This window comes from Balaenoptera ricei, chromosome 3, assembly GCF_028023285.1.
Source record: "Balaenoptera ricei isolate mBalRic1 chromosome 3, mBalRic1.hap2, whole genome shotgun sequence".
Taxonomy (NCBI): Eukaryota; Metazoa; Chordata; class Mammalia; order Artiodactyla; family Balaenopteridae; genus Balaenoptera; species Balaenoptera ricei.
Window position 1 is genome coordinate 176,050,587 of NC_082641.1, and position 19,504 is coordinate 176,070,090.

Consider the following 19,504-nt stretch of genomic DNA (forward strand, 5'->3'; position numbering starts at 1 on the left):
ATGTATTACCTCTAATGTTCTTGTTCCCGTTCAATTTTCAGTGAAGTTTTATAAAGAAAGAGTGAATAGACAGAGGTGAAAAACACAGAAACCAATGAGGAAACAATTCGAAGCAGATAGAATTTGTCACACTGAGAAATATTGCTGAAGGTGCTGAGGTGTATGATCTTAGAAATGAATTGCTTGAATCCAAAATATGGACACAGTGCCGCATGCCCATTTACTTGTTTCCTTTTTTTTCCAGCCGTCTTTTCTTTTTCCAAAGGTGTCTAAGCTACACAGAACTGGAAATGTAACAAGTGTCTCAGAATTCTTCCTCACAGGCCTCTCAGATGATCCAGAACTGCAGCCTTTGCTCTTTATCCTGTTCCTGTCCTTGTACCTGGTCACCGTGTTGGGGAATCTGCTCATCATCCTGGCTGTTACCTCTGACCCCCACCTTCACACCCCCATGTACTTCTTCCTCTCCAACCTGTCCTTGGTTGACATCAGTTTCATCTCCACCACCGTCCCCAAGATGATTGTGAACATCCAAACTCATAGCAGAGTCATCTCCTATGAAGCCTGCCTGGCACAGATGTCTTTTTTTATCCTTTTTGTGTGTATGGATGGTATGCTTCTGACTGCAATGGCTTATGACAGGTTTGTGGCCATCTGTCACCCACTGCGCTACCAGATCATCATGAACCCACGCCTCTGTTGCTTCTTAGTTTTGGTGTCATTTTTTGTTAGCCTTTTGGACTCCCAGGTGCACAATTTGACTGTGTTACAAGTTGCCTGCTTTAAGAATGTGGAAATTTCTAATTTCTTCTGTGACCCTTCTCAACTCCTCAAGCTTGCCTGTTCTGACACTTTCACCAATAACATAGTCCTGTACTTTTTTGGTGCCACCTTTGCTTTTCTCCTTTTCTCAGGGATCTTTTTCTCTTACTATAAAATTCTTTTTTCCATTCTGAGAGTCCCCTCATCAGGTCGAATGTATAAAGCCTTCTCCACCTGTGGTTCTCACCTGGCAGTTGTTTGTGTATTTTATGGAACCAGCCTTGGTGTGTACCTCAGCTCAGCCATCTCACAATCTCCCAGGAAGGACACAGTGGCCTCGGTAGTGTACACTGTGGTCACACCCATGCTGAACCCCTACATCTACAGTCTGAGGAACAGAGACATCAAAAAGGCCATGTGGAGGTTCCTCAGCAAAACGTTCTAATCTTAGTACCCATGTCATCCATTTGGAGTGTGGGTTGGCAAATGTAGCAAAATTAACATCTAGACCTGAAAATTCTACCTCTCTCATCACATCATTTTTGTAGCTCTTATGACCTTCATGCCTCTCCTAGTTTAACACCTGGATATTGCTTCTCTTTATGGTTTAATGTGACTGGGGGAGAATTCTAGGATCCTTTGGGTGTCATAATTACTCCTTGACTGAATTTCATTACATCTATGGAAATTATATAGTTTATCTTTGGTAGCCCCAGCATCCTCAAAAATGACTAATTTCCCTTTAATATATTGAAAATTTACAAGTTTCCCACAGCTCTTACGTATTCTCCATAGTAAATTCTATTTTTCAATCTGTGAATTCAGCTATGTGTGAGGATGCATGTCACTGCTTCTCGACCTTGGCTTTTATCTAAATCATCTGGGAAGCTTAAAAATACTGACCACTGGGTCTCACCACCAGATATTCTGATTTAACTGGACTTGGGTGTGGTCTGAGCATGAGGATTTAAAAAACCACTCAGGTGGTTCTAGTGGGTGGCCAAGGTTGAGAACTACTGGTCCCAGTCAGATCTTTCACTCAAAGGTGACCAGTATGCCTTGTGTCCTAACTGCTCATGGACAAATGCCCAAGATCTGAAAGAGATCAGAGGTCAAAGGGGGAAGATATGAAGAGCCTACTGTAGTAACAGGCAATGTGTTTTCCCCATTATTTCTGATTATTTTCTTCACATAGCTTCTCTACTACTGGGCATATACCCTGAGAAAACCGTAATTCAAAAAGAGTCATGTACCAAAATGTTCATTGCAGCTCTATTTACAATAGCCAGGACATGGAAGCAACCGAAGCATCCATCAACAGATGAATGGATAAAGAAGATGTGGCACATATATACAATGGAATATTACTCAGCCATAAAAAGAAACGAAATTGAGTTATTTGTAGTGAGGTGGATGGACCTAGAGTCTGTCATACAGAGTGAAGTAAGTCAAAAAGAGAAAAACAAATACCGTATGCTAACACATATATATGGAATCTAAGAAAAAAAAAAAGATCATGAAGAAACTAGGGGCAAGACGGTAATAAAGATGCAGACCTACTAGAGAATGGACTTGAGGATATGGGGAGGTGGAAGGGTAAGCTGTGACAAAGTGAGAGAGTGGCATGGACATATATACACTACCAAACGTAAAATAGATAGCTAGTGGGAAGCAGCTGCATAGCACAGGGAGATCAGCTCGGTGCTTTGTGACCACCTAGAGGGGTGGGATAGGGAGGGTGGGAGGGAGGGAGATGCAAGAGGGAAGAGATATGGGAACATATGTATATGTATAACTGATTCACTTTGTTATAAAGCAGAAACACACCATTGTAAAGCAATTATACTCCAATAAAGGTGTTAAAAACAAACAAACAAAAAAACCCAAACATTAATTCTTTAGGAAATCCAAAAATGTTAGAACTATTTTAAATATGAAATAACTTAAATATTTAGAGTATGGAATTGAGGAAATATAAGAAAAATCAAATATTAAGTGAGATATGATAGAAGAAATATTATGGACAGTGTTTGCTAAAATCCATGAATAAAAACAAGAATCACAGATGAAATGTATATTTTTCAAGGAAAATATAATTTAACAAAATTGGCTTTTTAAGAGCTGACTAATCAGAATAGAAAATAATAGGAAAGGCCGTTGAAATGGCTCATGTGAATATGATGTCAGAAAGAAATCCTCTAACAATTTTTAAGAACTGTTAAGTCTAGTGCGATTTAGTGCATTCCAAGCATGAAGAAGGGGGAAGTATTGTATCTAGGCTTTCAGCCCTAAGAGAAGATGACAATTGAGACTCAACTAAATCTTTCCAAAATTGTTTATGAGATGGTGTTTGAACTCCTTACTCACATAGAGGAGAATATCTTACTATTTTGCACCTCACCTTTAAAGAGCTAATGAAAATCTGTCCCTTGACAGCTATATCACCTCACCCCACTCACACTACCCTACCAACCTCTCTACGTGGATTTACCACAATCTGCTTCCTCAGAATAAGAGAGCCATGCCAGTGTCTTCCAGAACCCTCGGAACCTTATTCACACCATCTCCATATGACAAGACAGAGAATCTCTGAATGGGAAACCTGAGTTTAAAACCCTTCCTTTCCCTTGGCTTGGCTTAGGGTATATCCCTGAATTACAAAGCCATTCTGCCTAATGCTTTCCCCTCTGTTTAGCTGGTACTTCAAGAACAACCAATATGTTCTGGCCTTTCTCTTTGCCATTGAGGAGATCAGCAAGAACCCCCATCTACTCCCCAACCAGTCCTTGGGTTATGATCTCTATAATGCCGTTGAAAGTGACCACAGAACTTTGGCAAGTGCCCTGTTTTGGCTCTCTGGTGATCATCAGACTGTGTCTAACTACAACTGCCAGAGACAAACAAAATCTGTGGCCATTGTTACAGTAACAGCCTAGGCATTTCAGCTGAGATTGGAACACTTCTGGAGCTGTACAAAATCCCATAGGTGAGTGGATCTGAGTTCTGGTGAGAGATATTCTGCTTTTCCCCAATGCCTTTCCCTCTCATCCAATCAATGGGAAAGATGGAAGCTGTGTGTATGCATCCCATAGAGTTATAAACACATTCCAGAGACTTCCTCAGAGTATGAGATATTTACATGTGTTGGGGAAAGGAGGAAGGTGATGGAGAAGTGCAGTGCACACTTAAATGTTCAGATTCATGCTCAGGGCCAAGACATCCATTCTACAGCTACTGGGAATACTGACTGATAATGGCTCACAGCTCTTTACATCATAGGAAATGCACACAGCATAGGGAACCTCCTCACCCACGGATAGGACCCTCTCAGGGCACAGACAGAAGCCAGTGTCTGGCAGATATGGGAATAAGAAGCCTGGTTCCCTAGTGTCAATTTGGGACAACACTAAAGGGCCATCCCAGCTCCAGAGGTCCCTGGGGATTGGCTGAGACTCAGCTGCAACTGTTTTGTGTTTCAGCATTTCCTTTTTCCCATTTTTGCCTTGCTCCATTCCCACAGGTATATCTCTGGAGAACCCTCCCTAAACTTTGCACAGGGAACTCACCATCTCAGGTTGTCTTTCCAGGGACCGATCTGACCACCAGCATGCAGGAGATATCACTTCTGTGCATATCAGTGTTAGATTAGGAGAATTCTGTCCTGGAATTTTTTTTAAAGGAAATCTTAGAGAGTAGGGCATTGTAATCTCCAGGAGAACCTAGGTAAGGCTGTGGTAATAAATTTAATCCAACATGTAGAATTTAATAAGACAGGATTTATTTACCCACACCGTTTACATGAAACAGGTTCCTAGGATGAATGAATCTCTTCTTCACAAGTCACTCAGGGCAAGGTTTATGGAGACATCACCGCCTGAAACTCATGGCACACCATCTGAAACTCATGCCTTCTTCAACTGCTATTGAAGGAGATAATAAGGACATAGGAACCTTACACAGTCTCTTTTATACCTTGGCTCAAAGTGATACCATCAGTCTCATGAAGCCACATGTCTCTTCTAAAAGCAAGGTGTCTAGGAAACATGGTCTTCTGTGTGCCCAAAATGAAATGAGAACTGTAGAATGTCCATTGCAGTCTTTCTTTTCATCAAATAATCTGGTCACTCTTCCTGTCACAGAGAGAATTGGCTCACTCTCTCCCCTAGAAAGACCAGCCCCAATCCACTAAGCTCAGAATCATGTTTTTGTTTTCTTATTCAGGTGACATATGGTCCTTTTGATCCTTTACTGAGTGATAAAGACCAATTTCCATCTCTTTATCTGATGGCCAGCAAGGACAGCTCTCTCATCCATGGAATGATCAGGCTATTGCTGCATTTTGACTGGACGTGGGTGGCAGCATTTTTCTCTGAAGTAGGGGAAGGGAACAGTACCTCTGGGACCTGAAAGCAGAGAAGGTAAAAAAAAAAAAAAAGTATATGTGTGGCCTTTAGTGAAAAGATTCTTTCCAGTAGGGAATTGTATCAAGTAACTAATGTAAATTCGAAGAGGAGGCCCAGAATTTCATCTGCAAATGTATATATCATACACAGTGATGTGGGATGCTTCTCTTTTATGGACATACGAGCAGAATTCTATTTAACCCTGGACAAGGTGTGGATTATTGTAGCAAAGGGGGATATTGTTTCGGGTGAGGTGTACTATATAGTGCACTCTTTGCATGGAAGTCTCTCCGTCTCACTCCAGAGAAGGGAAATCCCTCTTTTTAAACACTTTCTCAAGACAGTTAAACCTTCCTAATACCCAGAAGACTTTTACTTCAGTAGTGTGTGGCTTAAAATTTTGGGGTGTTCGCTTGCTGGATCGCATTGTGGAAAAATCGGAGACTGCCCACCAAATTCTTCCTTAGAGTTTATGCCAACAAATACTGACATGATGACCTTGTCTGAACCCAGCTATCTCATCTATAATGCTGTGTATGCAATTGCCCAAGCACTCCACGAAAGGCTTTTGGTGAAAACAGAAATGGGACCTCCAGTAGCTGCAGACCAACCCATGCTTCTACCCTGGAAGGTAAATGTCCTTTAGCTGCAGGTCATGAATAGACAGGTGGAGGTATCTGGTTGTATTTTATTGAGATGCAGCATCATGACCATACTTTTGTCTCAAGGTCCACAGGATTAGGGCCCAATGGACGCTGAGTTCTTTCACATTGGTTATACATGTATCTATAATTACCAGTTCTATTTGGAGAACTCTACCGGGGGGGGGGGTTGTCTTTACTTTCTAATTATTTGTATTAGAAATCATACCAGAAAAATATTCCTAGTTTAGGATGTAATGCAGTCAAATATCCAGACAAGCCTTAACAAAACATAGGAGAACCAAAATGAGTGAAATCTATACATTTCCTTGGAGTGTACTCAATGTCAGAAAATATTGACATAATTACCATAACAGAATCCAACACTTTCATCTATAGTGGTGTACATGCTGTGGTCCAAGTGTTCTTTGAAATGATTGTGGTAAAAACAGAAATGGGGTCTCCCTGATATCCTTCACTGACCCTGGAAAATGAATTATTTTTAGACATAACTGTTCCTACAAAACTTGCAAACACTTTTAAATGTGAGGACAATGATGATGATTATCAACTCAACATAAGTTCCATGGTTTAGAAATGAATTCATCTGGATTTTAACACAGGCTTTTGTGAATCTACAAATCCTTTTCAGACTATATTTATAAATTTCTGTCCTCATACACAAGGGACAAATACATTTCATCAAGTTGTTGATTAAATAAAATAAACTAATCAGATCAAATAAAATGCATATGTTTTAATAGCTTTTAATATCAATTTAAAGCAAACATGTCTGAATTCTGGAATCCAAACTAAAGCTTCCAACATGTGGAATGCTTAATGAAGAATCAAAAACAGATCTAAATTTGGTATAGACTTCATGATGTTTTCATTTATGCTGGTAGCATTCTTTACTTTCCAGGTCAAAAGAGATCTCTTAAACAACACCCCACATTATTTGTACAGATTACTCATACCAGAAGGAGCTATATGAATTTTATTCTAAAAAAATGAGGGTTGTTTGTTTTGACCTGGTGGCTCTCTGAAGGACTAATCTAAGACTTCCTTTATTTCATGTGTCTTTGAAATTTCCTAGGGCTGAGGTGGCAACCTGAGTCCTGTTTATTGAAAACATATAAAGGTAAATGGATTACCTGCTACCTGGGGTCAGAGATAACAGTTGGGGAAAACTATATAAAAACTCTAAAGCATTGGAAGAAGGGCTGGGGAAAGAGATGTTTTCGATAATAAAGGCTTTAAAAAGCTCCCACATTTTCCATGGAATCTAGAAGATCATGCATAGTGCTTGACTCATAATCAGAAAATAACATTGAGAAGGCCCTAAGCTCCATTTCTGACTGACCTTCTGGCCTCACTGAAGCAGGAAGTGAAGGCTAAGGCAGAGCTGTAAACTGCCATGTTGAATGTTAAAAGTTTGCTCCAACACACCAGAGAGCACACTTGTAGAGACAGGGAAATAGTTCTTTGGTTTTTTATTTTATTTTTCTTTTTGGTATTTAAGGAAATCTATTTTTAGTCACTAGCTGGTCATTAGGCTACTGGAACAAAGCCTTCAGTGACCATACATGACAAAGAATATGGAGTTTACAAGATTGGATCAGACAATGCCCTAAACTAACTAACAACAACTGTTACAATAAGCAATCACTACATTTGTTGGGTAGGGAGAGAACCTGATTTCCATAGTTTTCTCATTAGAATGTGATCTAATATTTCAAATGTTAAGTTTTTATCAAAGAGACAAGAAAGAATGACTCATACTTAGGAAAAATAAATGAATGGAAATGGCCCATGAAGGAACCCCTCAAAGGTTGCTGCTCAAACACTCTAACTGGTGGTTGCTGTATACATTCCTTTGTTGAGCCTACATCTTCATAAGCTTTTGAGCAGTCATGATGAATACTTCTGTTTAATGGTTGAGACAATATCCAAGGTCATGGATAATGACAACTTAATTGTCTATTTTCTCTGTCTTTTTCCATGCCTATATATGCTGCCTCATCACAATTTACAATCAAACCTGGAATCTATAAAAATAAGTGTTTTGTGGTCTATCTAGGAATAATACAGAACATTTGGTATTATACCTAGAGAAGAAAATAAATTTTGTGTAGATTATTTCAACCTTAATGATACATGAATTGAAAAAAAATAAGCATAGAATTCTCTTGTGACCTAGTGCTTCACTCCTAGATATGTACCCCCCCAAATTTGACACAGGTGTTCAGCTCAAGATGTATATATGACTATGTACAGCAGCAGTGGGCATAATAGCCGAAAGTGGAAACAACCTGAATACCCATCAACCCGAATACCCATCAATGAATGGATAACCAAAATGTGGTATATGCATGCAATGCAATAAGATTCAGCCATTACCAGAAATGAATTTCTGATACTTGTATAAAATTTGAAAATATTATGCTAAGTGAAAGAAGCCAGACACAGAGGGAGAAATATTGTATGACTCCATTTATATGAAATGTCCAGAAGAGGCCAGTCTATAAACAGAAAGTCAATTAGTCGTTCACAGATGCTGATTTAGGGGACATGAAGAGGGACTCCTTAATTGGTGCTGGGTTTCCCTTGGGATGAAGAAAATGTTCTGGCATCAGAGGGTGGTGAGGATTGCACAACATTGTGAATGTGTAAAACCCACCGAACTGCACTATTTAAAATGGCAGAGTATATGTTATGTGAATTTTACCTTAATCTAAAAGAAACATTGTAGATTTATTATCTCCCACAACAGAGTGTCAAGAGCTCTGGGGCTCAAAGATTAAAAGGCTATATCAACAGTCTCATTAATCCTCTACGAGTTGTAGGTTTTAGTTTTCTCTCATAGGGAAAGTGTTCCCTCCATTGTCACAAATCATATTCTTTTACATTCCAAAAATGTAAGAGAAAAAAATTCCATGAAGTACTGATTTACAGTACAGGCACTTCCTTCCAGAAGCCTCAGGAAAACTTTGTCAGGGATGCACCAAAATCCATGGTTAAGGCATACTTTATTGTGTCCTGATTGTATTCAATACCTTTTTTGTTTTTTAGAATGAGAGGAAAAGTTCATGTCACTAGAGTCCAAGAGATAGTAAACACCCAAACAAAACTTAGCTTCTACGAACAAAAAAGCTTGAGGCTGGGGAGGTGGGAAAGAATGGTTGCTTTGTAAGTATGAGCCTTCCATCTCTAATTTGAATGCACTTTCCATTTTTCAATCTTTCTTCTTTTCTAGCGTCACCCATTCTTGGATAAAATCCAATTTAGAAACAGTGCTGGGGAGCACATGTCCTTAGACGAATAAAGAAGCCATGTGGTGCAGTATGATATCCTGAATGCTGTGAGTTTTCCAGGTGGTCTTGGGCTTCTGGTGAAAGTGGGAGAGTTTGGCTCCAGTAGTTCATATGATCAAGGTTTGGTGATCAACAAAGGGATGACAGAATGGCCTATTGGATTCAAAGAGGTATGACCTGTTTTCAAGATTAGATTTTTACATTGTAAAGCTATCAGAGCAGAATCCTCCTATCAGATGAAGTGTGCATGCATTTAACTGAGCACTAAATTCACTCTTTGAATGCAGCGTTTTCACTCATAGTATGTAATCTTACATACTTTCTCAGGCAACGTCGAGAAGGAGCAGGTTGTATAGGCGATTGTTTTTAGTTTGAGTGTATCTATTCCTGCAGCAGTTGGGTGAATGCAATAAATAATGGTAATGGATATATCGGATACCCTGGCCTTATTTATGTATGGTAAGAGTCCTTCTTATATTTAAACACAAGTAGGTTATGGATGTCAGCTATGACTTTGTAGATTCCATTTACACATTCCCTTGGTTATTTGCATGTTATGTGATCATCAAACTTCATTCTACTTCGTATCTCAAAGCATTGACCACTATTTTCAAATTTTTTCCCACATTTGAAAAGTCCAGGGTAATTTTAAGATGATTCTTTGTGTGACTTTTCAATATTTAACATATAAAAATGTTTCTAATTTTCTGACAAGCCTGTGTCATACCTGGCAATCAGGAGCCCTGAATTGTGTTCATCAAATTGGGCATTTCATAACACACTCTTATAGTCTGTCTCTTTATGGCCTACATTTATTCTTTATGAAGCTACTTTTAGTAGCGTGTCAGCTTTTCACATTATTAGGTTCTTTTACCTAAAACCTACATCCTTATATGCAGCCAATACAAGAGCAGAGTAAAATATTTTTCTGTACACAAAACTTCAGTATCATGACCACATGGATATCTGCACTGACAGGGTTTTTGTATTAGGTTGTTAAACAAAAGAAAAATAAGGTATATTGCCAGGAACGTATGGAATAAAGACCATGAAATATTTTGGTAAAATTTTGGTTGTCTCTGTAAATAATTTAGAAGAAAGTGGAAACGTAACTTAGTATCTCATACTTAGAATCTAGAGAATATGACAAGGTTGGGATTGAGGAGGAGACACAGTGATGTAACAGAAGGTGAAATGTCCTTTCTTCTTCTGGGAGAAATATAGATATCCTCTGATACCAGCTATTCATGTGCAAAATTATGACCAATGACTCTTTATTTTTCCTTTCAGACACCAAAATCTGTGTGTAGCCAGAGTTGCATTTCAGGATTCAGAAAAGTTCCACAAGAAGGACGGCCAATTTGCTGCTTTACTTGTGCTTTTTGCCCAGAGAGACACATTTCCAAGCACAGGTATAAAAATTTATAATCACCCTATGATAACTCCACTTCTTAACTATTACCAACCAAAAGGTAACTGAAGGCGTTGGTAAAGGAGTCATTATGCACCAGTTTCTTAATTCATGCATTTATTCATTGTTTTGAACACTTGGTTTTTTATGGTAAAGTATACATAATGTAAAATTTACCATTTAAACCATTCTTAAGAGTACTATTCAGGGACATTAAGTACACTTCCATTTTTGTGCAACCATCTCCACTATCCGTCTACAGAACTCATCATGTCAAATTTCATTGTTGTTACCTTGAAACAGTTATTCCCACTCTCCCCTCCCCCATAGTCTATGTATCAATATTTGACTATTCTAATTAACTCCTATAAGCGGATACATACTGTATTCATCCTTTGTAGCATAGCTTATGTCATTTAGCATAATATTTTCAGGACTCACCCACATTGTAACCTATGTCAGAAATTTGCATTCTTTCTAAGACTGAATAATATTCCATTGTATGAGTATACCACATTTTGTTTACTCATACATTCATGGATGGACATTTGGGTTGTTTGTACCTTTTGGATCTTGTAAGGAGTGGTGCTAAGAAAATTGTTCAAGTGTCTTTTCAAGGTACTGCATTCAGTTCTTTTGTGTATAAACCTAGAAGGGAATTGCTTGATCTTATGATACTTCTATGCTTCTTTTTCCCTATTGTTACATTTTTTTTCACATGTTGATATAGTAGTTCAGGCATACAGCATAGTCATTAAATATTTTTATAGATTATACCCCATTAAAAGTTATTATAAAGTATGGGCTATGTTCCCTGTGTTGGATAATATATCACTATAGCTTCATTTATACATAGTTTTCTACCTCTTAATTTCCTACCCCTACCTTGCCCTTCTCCCCTTCCTGAGCCACTGGTAACCACACTTTGTTCTCTATATCTGTGAGTTTGTTTCTGTTTTGTTATATCAATTCATTTGTATTATTTTTTTAGATTCCACACATAAGTGGTAACATACAACATTTGTCTTTCTTTGTCTGTCTTATTTCACTAAGCAACATACCTCTAGGTCCATCTACATTGTTGCAAATGGTAGGATTTTATTCTTTTTTATGGCAGAGTAATATTCCATTGCTTGTATGTATATTTATGTATATATATATGTATATATGTGTAAATATATACATACACAAACACATATATATACACATATATACATATATGTGTATATATATATATATGTGTGTACACAGATACATAAAAATATCATGTCTTCTTTATCGATTCATCTGGTGGTGGGCAATTTGGTTGCTTTCATATCTCAGCCTTTATAAACAATGCTGCTATTGAACACTGGGTTGTTTGTAGCTTTTCAAATTAGTGTCTTTGTTTTCCTCTAATACATAGCCAAGAGTGAAATTGCTGGACCATATGGTAGTTCTATTTTTAGTTTTTTGAGAAACCTCCATACTGTTTTCCTTAGTGGCTCCACCAATTTACATTATCACCAACAGTGTACCAGGGTCCCCTTTTTCTCCATTTCCTATCAAACATTTGTCATTTGTAGCCTTTTTATGAGAGTTATTCTAACAGGTGTGAGTTGATATCTCATAGTGGTTTTGATTTGTATTTCACTGATGATTAGAGATGTTGAGCATCTTTTCATGTGACTGGAGGCCATATTTGTGTCTTTTGTGGAAAAATATATATTCAGGTCTTTTGACATTTTTTAATTGAGTTGTTTGATGGTTTTGATGTCGAGTTGTATGAGCTGTTCCTATATTTTGGATATTAATCCCTTTTCGGACATATCATTCACCAATTTTTTCTCCCACTCAGTAGATTGTCTTTTCTTTATATTAATGCTTTCCTTTGTTATGCAAAAGTTTTAAAATTTAATCGGTCCCATTTGTTTATTTTTGCTTTTGTTTCTTTTGAGTTAGGAGACAGATCCAAAAAATAGTTCTACGATTTAAGTCAAAGAGTTTTCTGCCCCAGTTTTCTGCCTAAAACTCCTCTATTCCAGGAGTTTTATACTTTCAGGTCCTACATTTAATTCTTTAATCCATTTTTAGTTTATTTTTGTACATGAATGAGAAAATGTTCTAATTTCATTCCTTTAAATGTAACAGTCTAGTTTCCCACCACCACTTATTGAAGAGAATGTCTTTCCTCCATTGTATTTTCTTTCCTCCTTTGTCATAGATTTATTGACCATAAGTGCATGCATTTATTTTTGGACTTTCTATTCTGTTCCACTGATCAATGTGTCTGCTTTTGCATTATTACCACACTGTTTTGATGACTATAGTTTTATGGTATAGTCTAAAGTCAGAGAGTGTGATGTCTCCAGCTCTGTTCTTTTGTCTCAAGTTGGTTTGGTTATTTGGGTTTTTTGTGCTTGCATACACATTTGGATTATTTGTTCTAGTTCATGAAAAATGTCCTAGGTATATTGATAGGGACTGCATTAAATCTGTAGATTGCTTTGTGTACTATGGACATTTTAACAACATTAATTTTTCCAATTAATGACCCTGGCATTTGTTTCCATTTATTTGTATCATGGTCAATTTCCTTCATCAATGTTTTGTCATTTTCAGAGTATGGGTCTTTCACCTCCTTGGTTAAGTTTATTCTGAAGTATTTTATTCTGTTTGACATGATTTTAAGTGGAATTGTTTTCTTCCTTTCTTTTTCTTTTAGTTCATTATTAGTGTATAGGAAAACAACAGATTTCTATAGATTAATCTTGCATCCTGCAACATTACTGAATTCATTTATTAGTTCTAATAGTTTTTTGTGTGTGTGTGGAGACCTTATAGTTTTATATGTATGGTATCATGTCATCTGCAAATAGTTCAACTTCTTCCCTTCCAATTTGGATGGCTTTTTTTTTTTCTTCTCTGCTTCCTGTGGCTAGTCTTGCAATACTATATTAAGTAGAAGTGGGAAGACTGGACATCCTTGTCTTTCTCTTGATGATAGCTGTGAGTTTGTCCTAAGTGACTTTTGTTATGTTGAGATATGTTCCCTCTCTACCAACATTCATGAGAGTTTTTATTAATTGGATGTTACATTTTGTCAGATGCTTTCTCTGTGTCTGTTGAGATGATTATGTGATTTATATCATTCCTTTATCTAATGAGGTGTATCCCATTTATTGATTTGTGGATACTGAACCATCCTTGTACCCTTGGAATAAATCCCACTTGATAAATTTGGATGATCCTTTTTATATATTGTTGAACTAAATTTGTTAAGATTTTCTTGAAGCTTTTTGCATCTATAGTCATCAGAGATATTGGCCTATAATTTTCTTTTTCTTTTCTTTTCTTTTTGTAATTTCTTTGTGTGGTTTTGGTATTTGGTAATGGTGGCTTCCTAGTATGTATTTGGGAGTGTTCCCTCCTCTTCAAGTGTTTGGGATAGTTTGAGAAGTATAGGTATGAACTCTTATTTATACGTTTTTTAGAATTCCCCTGTGAAGTCATATGGTCTTGAACTTTTCTTTTGAGAATTTTTTGAGTAGAGATACAATTTCACTACTAGTGGTTGGTTTGTTCAGACTTTCCAGTTCTTCCTGATTTTCTCTTGGAAGATTGCAAGTTTCAAGGAATTTTTTCATTTCTTCTATGTTCTCCGAAATGTTGGCATCTAACTGATCCGTGTATTCTCTTATGGTTATTTTGTACTCTCTGATATCAGCTGCAACTTTCCTCTTTTATTTCTTGTTTCTTTTGTTTGTTTTTTGGGGTTTTTTTCAATTTTTTGTTTGTTTATTTATTTGGATCCTCTCTTTTTTTCCTTAATGAGCCTGGCTAAAGGCTTATCAATTTTTTTTATATTTTCAAAACTCAGGTCTTGGATTCATTGATCTTTTCCATTAGGGTTTTATTTTTTCCTGCTTGCTGTTCTCTATTTTGTTTATTTTATCTCTAATCTTTATTATTTTCTTCCTTCTGCTGACTCTGGACTTCATTTGTTCCTATTTTAGGTGGTAGGTTAGGTTGTTTATTTGAGATTTTTCTTGTTTCTTGAGATAGTCATCTATCCTTATAAACTTCCATTTAACAACTGCTATTGCTGTGTTCCATATGCTTTGGAAAGTGTGTTTTTTGAGGTTTTTATTTCATAAGTCTGTATCACAATTTTGGTTTTGAACAATAAACCAATCAGAAACATAATAGTTTATGTTTATTCATTCAGATATTAGAAACCATCAAATCTGCTTTACCTCTATTCATCAATGAAGTCTCCCATCTCTTTTTAAGAGTATCGGTGTACAACTACCCTTAGCCATGCAGACTCATAGATAAGTGTTCTATATCAGATAAGTGGCTATTCTCAAAGCTTTTGCTATTGAATCTAGCCATTTCTTCCATCATTAAGTATACAGAAAGCATATCCTTATTATTTCTGCCACTCCTGTATCCCAGAAACCCCTCTTTATAACTAAGAACTTTTCAGATTACTTCTTATTATATCTTCTCTGTTTTGGGTCATCGGTTTGCAGTGAGGGTAAAAACTTATACTTGGGTAAAACTTCTACGTTATATCTGATTTTCCCATGTTTCGTTTTAAATCTTTTAGAGTTTAAACGTTTTATTTTGGCTTAATTTTTTTCTGAATGTAGTACTTAGCCAGTTTTTACAAATTGTAATGTATTCTCCTTAAGTCATTTTTCCAACTTACTTGAACTGGTAACTTCATTAAATAGTAAACTTTTATATATACATGAGCTTGTTTCTTGAGCACCTTTTCTTCTTTTTTTCTAGATTTATTTTATTAATTTATTTTTGGCTGCATTGGGTCTTTGTTGTTGCACACGGGTTTTCTCTAGTTGAGGTGAGTGGGGGCTACTCTTTGTTGTGGTGTGTGGGCTTCTCATTGCTGTGGCTTCTCTTGTTGCAGAGGGCAGGCTGTAGGCGCGTGGTCTTCAGTAGTTGTGGCTCACAGGCTCTAGGGCACAGGCACAGTAATTGTGGCATGAGCTTAGTTGCTCCGTGGCATGTGGGATCTTCCCCAACCAGGGATCAAACCCCTGTCCCCTGCACTGGAAGGCGGATTCTTAACCACTGTGCCACCAGGAAAGCCCCAAGCACATTTTTTTTCTATTGAACATTGTTTTCTTTCCCACAATAACAAACTTTAGAGAGTATTTGGTATATTCCTTTTTTTCATATCTTTCCCTATGGTCCTTTTTTCCCCCTCAGAAGAGTTCTTATTTTTCCTTGAAAAATTCCCTTTTCTGTGAATTTGAGAATCAACATCTCTACTTTCTAAAATTATAGTATGGCTTTAACTTTATTACTTTGATTCAAGTACTTTGGGGAAAATGAGGTTTTTACAATATTATAACCATTAATAAGTATGGTACATATCTATTTAATCAGGGCTTTTATTTCCTCTCTTTGCTTAATCATGTTTTGTATCACTTTTTCCATTGCGTTTTTTTTAGAATGCACTGATTTGTTATTATGTTTATTATTGCCTTTCTTTTGATTGCTCTGGTTTTATATTCCTACTCTCTTTTACATTTCTTCTTTTCTAATGTAAGCATTTAGTGCTATAAATTTTCCTCTCAGCACTATTTTATTTGCATCCCACAAATTTTGTTATGCTATATTTTCATGTTCTTTACTTTTAATCTGTTTTTCAAGGGTTTTTTTGAGATTTTCATTTGAACGTTAGGTTTTTCAAAAAATGTGTTGATTACTTTCTAATTATTTTGAAATTTTCCTGTTATCTTTATGTTACTGATATAAGGTTGTTTCCATTATGGTCAGAGAATATACTCTGTATGATTTCCATTTTTATGTCTGGGAGTTTTATGACCCAGAATATGTTCTATTTTTGAGGATCTTCTATGGGTGCATGGGAATAATGTTTATTCTAATGTTGTTGAATGGAGTGTCCAATAAATGTCAATTTAGTGTTCTATAAATCAATTGACTATTGGTGTTTGAAGGCATTGTTCAGTTTTCCTTATCTTAGCTGAGTTTTTGTCTAACAGTACTGTCAATTGCTGAGGAGAGTATTGAAATCCCCAATTATTATTTTATATTCATCTCTTTCTCCTTTTGGTTATATCAGATTTTGTTTTAGATTTTGATTTTATTGTGAACATTTTCAAACATACAGAAAAACTGAACAAACTTTACAGTGAACAAGACATACTTGCCACATGAATTTTACCATTCATGTTTTGCTGTACTTGCTTTATCACATAGCTATCATCTCTGTATCATCAATCAAACCATCTTATGTGTTGATATGTTTCTCTTTCCCCTTTTTTCCAGCTTTATTGAGGAATGATTGACAAATAAAAATCAGAGTCATTTCAAGGTTGGCATCTTATGACTGTCTGTGTTCTAGCTGTGATTTTCCTGGTCCCTGACATGATCCGTGATTTTTCTATTCTTTTCTGGACATTTCGTATATTATATTGGGAGACTCAGGGTCCTACTTAATCTTCCATTTTAGCAAACATTCATCTCAGTTAGGTTTATCACTCAGGTCTTGATATCATTTTGTGTGCCATCATTCCCATGATAATTTAGTTTTCAGAGTCCATGGAGTGGTACTCTGTGCTACCTCATTTGTACTCTGCTTGGAGGACACTGAAAATACAGCATGGCTCTGACATTGCAGTTCGGGTTTTACACTTTGGCATATTCTATCCGTTCATGTTTGCATCATGAGGTGTCTGCCAAGCACTTCTCGGGCAGCATTGAAGAGTCTCTTTCTCCAACTCTTTCCTCTGCAATATCCTCCCTTCCTCTCTAATTGGGTGAATGAGGGATGCCCCATGCCACCCTGGGTGGGAGTGGAAGTTCAGATTCCTACTCCATGTCCAGCGAGAAAAAAGAAAGGCAGTGCCTCCCTGGGTTGCCAGCTGCCACCACATGGGGGCAAATGTGCAGACTTCCTTCTCCGTCTTTCCTGATACTGATCCAGTAGACTATCTCCTACACCACCTGTTGGGGGAGACAATAAGACAGACTCCCACTGATGTACATTGAATAGGAAAGTGCCCACCTGGCCTGCCTGCTGTTGCCTGGTGGGGGTGAGATGAGCAGGAGACCAGGTATCTGGCTTGCTCTTGTTCATGTTGCCCAGTGGGACTGGAGAGTGACTTCCTGGGTCACTTGGTGCTGCTGGATTAGAGAGTCAGTGGAGACCAGGTGGGCAGGCAGGAAAGTGCCCACGTGGGCTACCTGATGCTCTTGGATGGGTAACAGGCATCTATACTTCCTACTCAGTCCCCACTGACATCATGGAGGAGGTCATCCATGGTGTTTGGGTGGGGTAGGAAAAGTGTTGTAAAAAATATTTCTGTTCTCCTGAGATTCCCATGGCCTGACCTTTTGGCCAGAGAGAACATGTTTTTCTTAGGGTTCTTTTTGTTTGTTTCTTTGTGCCTGTTGTCAGTTCCAGGTTGCAACCTTCTCTGGTGATCAGTAGGAGATAAATAGGAGATTCAAATAAAACCTAAAGACCTCATAGTTGTGTTATTCCTCAAGTGCTGAGGTCCTTTGTCAGTCTGCCTTCCTCTTTACATCTTTCAGTTTTCATACAATTGCCTGTTTAATTATTTCCACATTTTTAAATTGTATTAGTACAGATTATCAAAGAAATGTGAGTGTATACCATCTTGTCCAGAACCAGAAGACACACCTTTTTTTTCTTTAAGTGTTTAATGCCCTTTTAATATTTTCCATATTGAGTAAGATCTTTCCATTCTTTGAGTTACATATTAGGATGGGTATTATATTTTCTCAAATTTATTTTATTGTGGCAGACGAAAAAACACAACATAAAATTCACCCTGCCAACAATTTACAAGTGTACATTACAATATTTTCAACCACATGCACACTGTTGTGCAACAGATCCTCAGAAAACTGCCCACCCCCCATTGTGCATGACTGAAACTGTACACCCACCAAATAGCTCCCCAGCTCCCCTTACCTCATCCCTTGGAAATCACCTTTCTAATTTATTTTTATGTTTGACTACTTTAGATACCTCATTTAAGTGGAATCATGCAATATTTGTTTTTCCGTATTGACTTACTTCGCTTAGCATTACGCCCTCAAGGTTCATGCATGTTGTAGCATATAACAGGACTTCCTTCCGGTTTATTTATTTATGGCTGCGTTGTGCAGCACGTGGGATCTTAGTTCTCCGACCAGGGATCGAACCCACACCCCCTGCATTGGAAGCATGGAGTCTTAATCACTGGCTGCCAGGGAAGTCCTTCCTTCCTTCTTAAGGCTAAATAATATTCTATTGTATGTATATGCTCCATTTTCCTTATTCTTTCATCCATTAATGTGCATTTAGGTTGTTTCCATCTCTTTGTTATTTTTAATAATGCTGCAATGCATTTTCTCAAATGATTTTCTGGCACTTAGTGAGACTGGAAAAATTCTTCTTACATACATTAACTAGTGTCATAGATTACCTTTCTAAACTTCTAAAGTGTAAATATTTGTTACTCTATAGATAAATCTTGCCTAATTATGATTTGTATTGATATTAGTTCATTAATAATTTAATATTTTTGCATCAAATATTTTGTTATAATGGATTTTTTGTGTGTATGTTCAGGAAGCTTGCATTACCTGGGTTTCCCTGATTCTTAAATATTTAGTAAAGTTTTCTAGTAAACCTCTAGGATAGGAAGTACCTTCCTAGATGTGAGGCAGAAAGCCAAAAAAAAATAAAGTGATTGATATATTTAACTATATCAAAAGAAAATTGTAGTTTTATTAAACTGTTTTCTACTTACTGTTTGATTATTTGCTAGAATGAGATATTTTATTAATGAAAATAAAGTTCAATAAACGATTTTGAAATAAAATGATATCTGTTGAAAATTTCAATGAAATATGAACATTTTAGCAATACGCTTCCATTGATTTCTTCGTCTGTAAAATGGAGACAGATAATAGCATTTCCTTATGCGT

The 19,504-nt window shown here is 37.0% G+C and overlaps 1 protein-coding gene across 1 annotated transcript; it reads left to right on the forward strand.

Moving 5' to 3' along the window:
- The first annotated feature begins 212 nt into the window (after window positions 1–212).
- LOC132363099 (olfactory receptor 7E24-like) lies at window positions 213–1,207 on the forward strand. The gene is given in 2 exon segments (XM_059918521.1): window positions 213–282; window positions 285–1,207. Coding segments are annotated over 2 exon segments (993 nt in total).
- The last annotated feature ends 18,297 nt before the right edge of the window (window positions 1,208–19,504 follow it).